The sequence below is a fragment of the Orycteropus afer genome, unplaced genomic scaffold, assembly GCF_000298275.1.
Source record: "Orycteropus afer afer isolate SDZICR_OR568_19922 unplaced genomic scaffold, OryAfe1.0 scaffold00064, whole genome shotgun sequence".
In the NCBI taxonomy this organism is placed as follows: Eukaryota; Metazoa; Chordata; class Mammalia; order Tubulidentata; family Orycteropodidae; genus Orycteropus; species Orycteropus afer.
The window spans coordinates 7,047,664-7,048,821 of NW_006921651.1; the positions used below are offsets into that span (position 1 = coordinate 7,047,664).

Below are 1,158 nucleotides of genomic sequence, written 5' to 3' on the forward strand. Positions count from 1 at the left end.
TCATGAACAGTTTCAGGAAGACTGAATTGTTGCTTTACTAGGAAGACCATGTGATAATATAATGAAGTCTGGAACCTGTTTGTAAGTTCCTTCACTTACTCAGGAAACCCTTTCTAACGGTCTGCCATGCGCACATGCTTGGCACTTTCTAGATGCTGGAGATTTAAGACAAGGCTAACAGTCCCTGGGGGTTTACCGCCCTTGTGGCTTGTTACTTGATCACCTGGGCTTGGGTGTGTACTTTGGAGCAATCATTCCCAGGTTCTTCCGTCGGATGTGGGCAGTGCCATCCAATTTTGGGTGCTGGGTGGGAATTCGTATCCCAGCACAATTATGGACCAAATTGGTTCTGCAGTCAGTTTAGTAAGGTGGGGCTGAGGAGTGGGAAATAATGGGACCAAGGACAGAAGTTGCTAGTAAAGATGATGTTAGATGCTTTTATTCCGGAGACTGCCTGAGTGAGTGGAGAAGGTGACCTCAAGCAGCATCTGTACAGCCCTGGAAGAGATGCTTCTGGTGTGAGTGATCATGGCGTTAATTTCTTCTTCATGCGTCCTTGTGTTTTGCTTCCCTTTCTCAGATCCCACACGTTGATTTCGAGGGTCTTTTTGGAAATATGCAGATGGTGATTAAGGTCTCAAAGCAGTTACTGGCTGCTCTGGAAAACAGTGATGCTGTAGGTACGGACTCCTGCTGCTGTTTCAGAAGCAGCTTTTTTTCTTTTAATTCTTAAACTTCATTGAGGGGAGGAAGGTCTTTCCTGTTAGTGAGTATTTATGCTAGGAAAATGAATTTTTAGTTACTAAGTTCAGAGGTTGTGCGGCCCCTTGTAGCTCCTTTTATCTACAGCTTGCTTTGAGGTGATAGAAGATGTTAGCAGTAGAAGTTTCACATGTCACCTAGTCTGGTGTTTTTCGTACTGATATTGCAGTTTGAGATCATCGATTTAGTGATGGTCGCACACAGTGTATGTGTGCCTAAGGTACTTGACTGCTAACCAGAAGGTTGGCGGTTCAAACCTACCAGCCACTCCTCAGAAGGCAGATTGGGCAATCTACTTCCATAGTGATACTGCCTCGAAAACCCAAGGAGGGGTTGCTATGAGTTGGAGACAACTCAACAGCACAATGTATATATATACACATATTTTTTTTTTAT

At 44.2% G+C, this 1,158-nt stretch overlaps 1 protein-coding gene across 1 annotated transcript in view; it reads left to right on the forward strand.

Annotated features, from left to right (window-relative positions):
• Nucleotides 1–1,158, forward strand: part of LOC103196322 (dynamin binding protein) — a 51,744-nt gene that overhangs the window by 30,232 nt on the left and 20,354 nt on the right. The window contains exon 3 of the mRNA XM_042780817.1: nucleotides 581–680. Within this exon, the coding sequence (XP_042636751.1) occupies nucleotides 581–680 (100 nt within the window). The remainder of the gene's footprint in view (nucleotides 1–580; nucleotides 681–1,158) is intronic.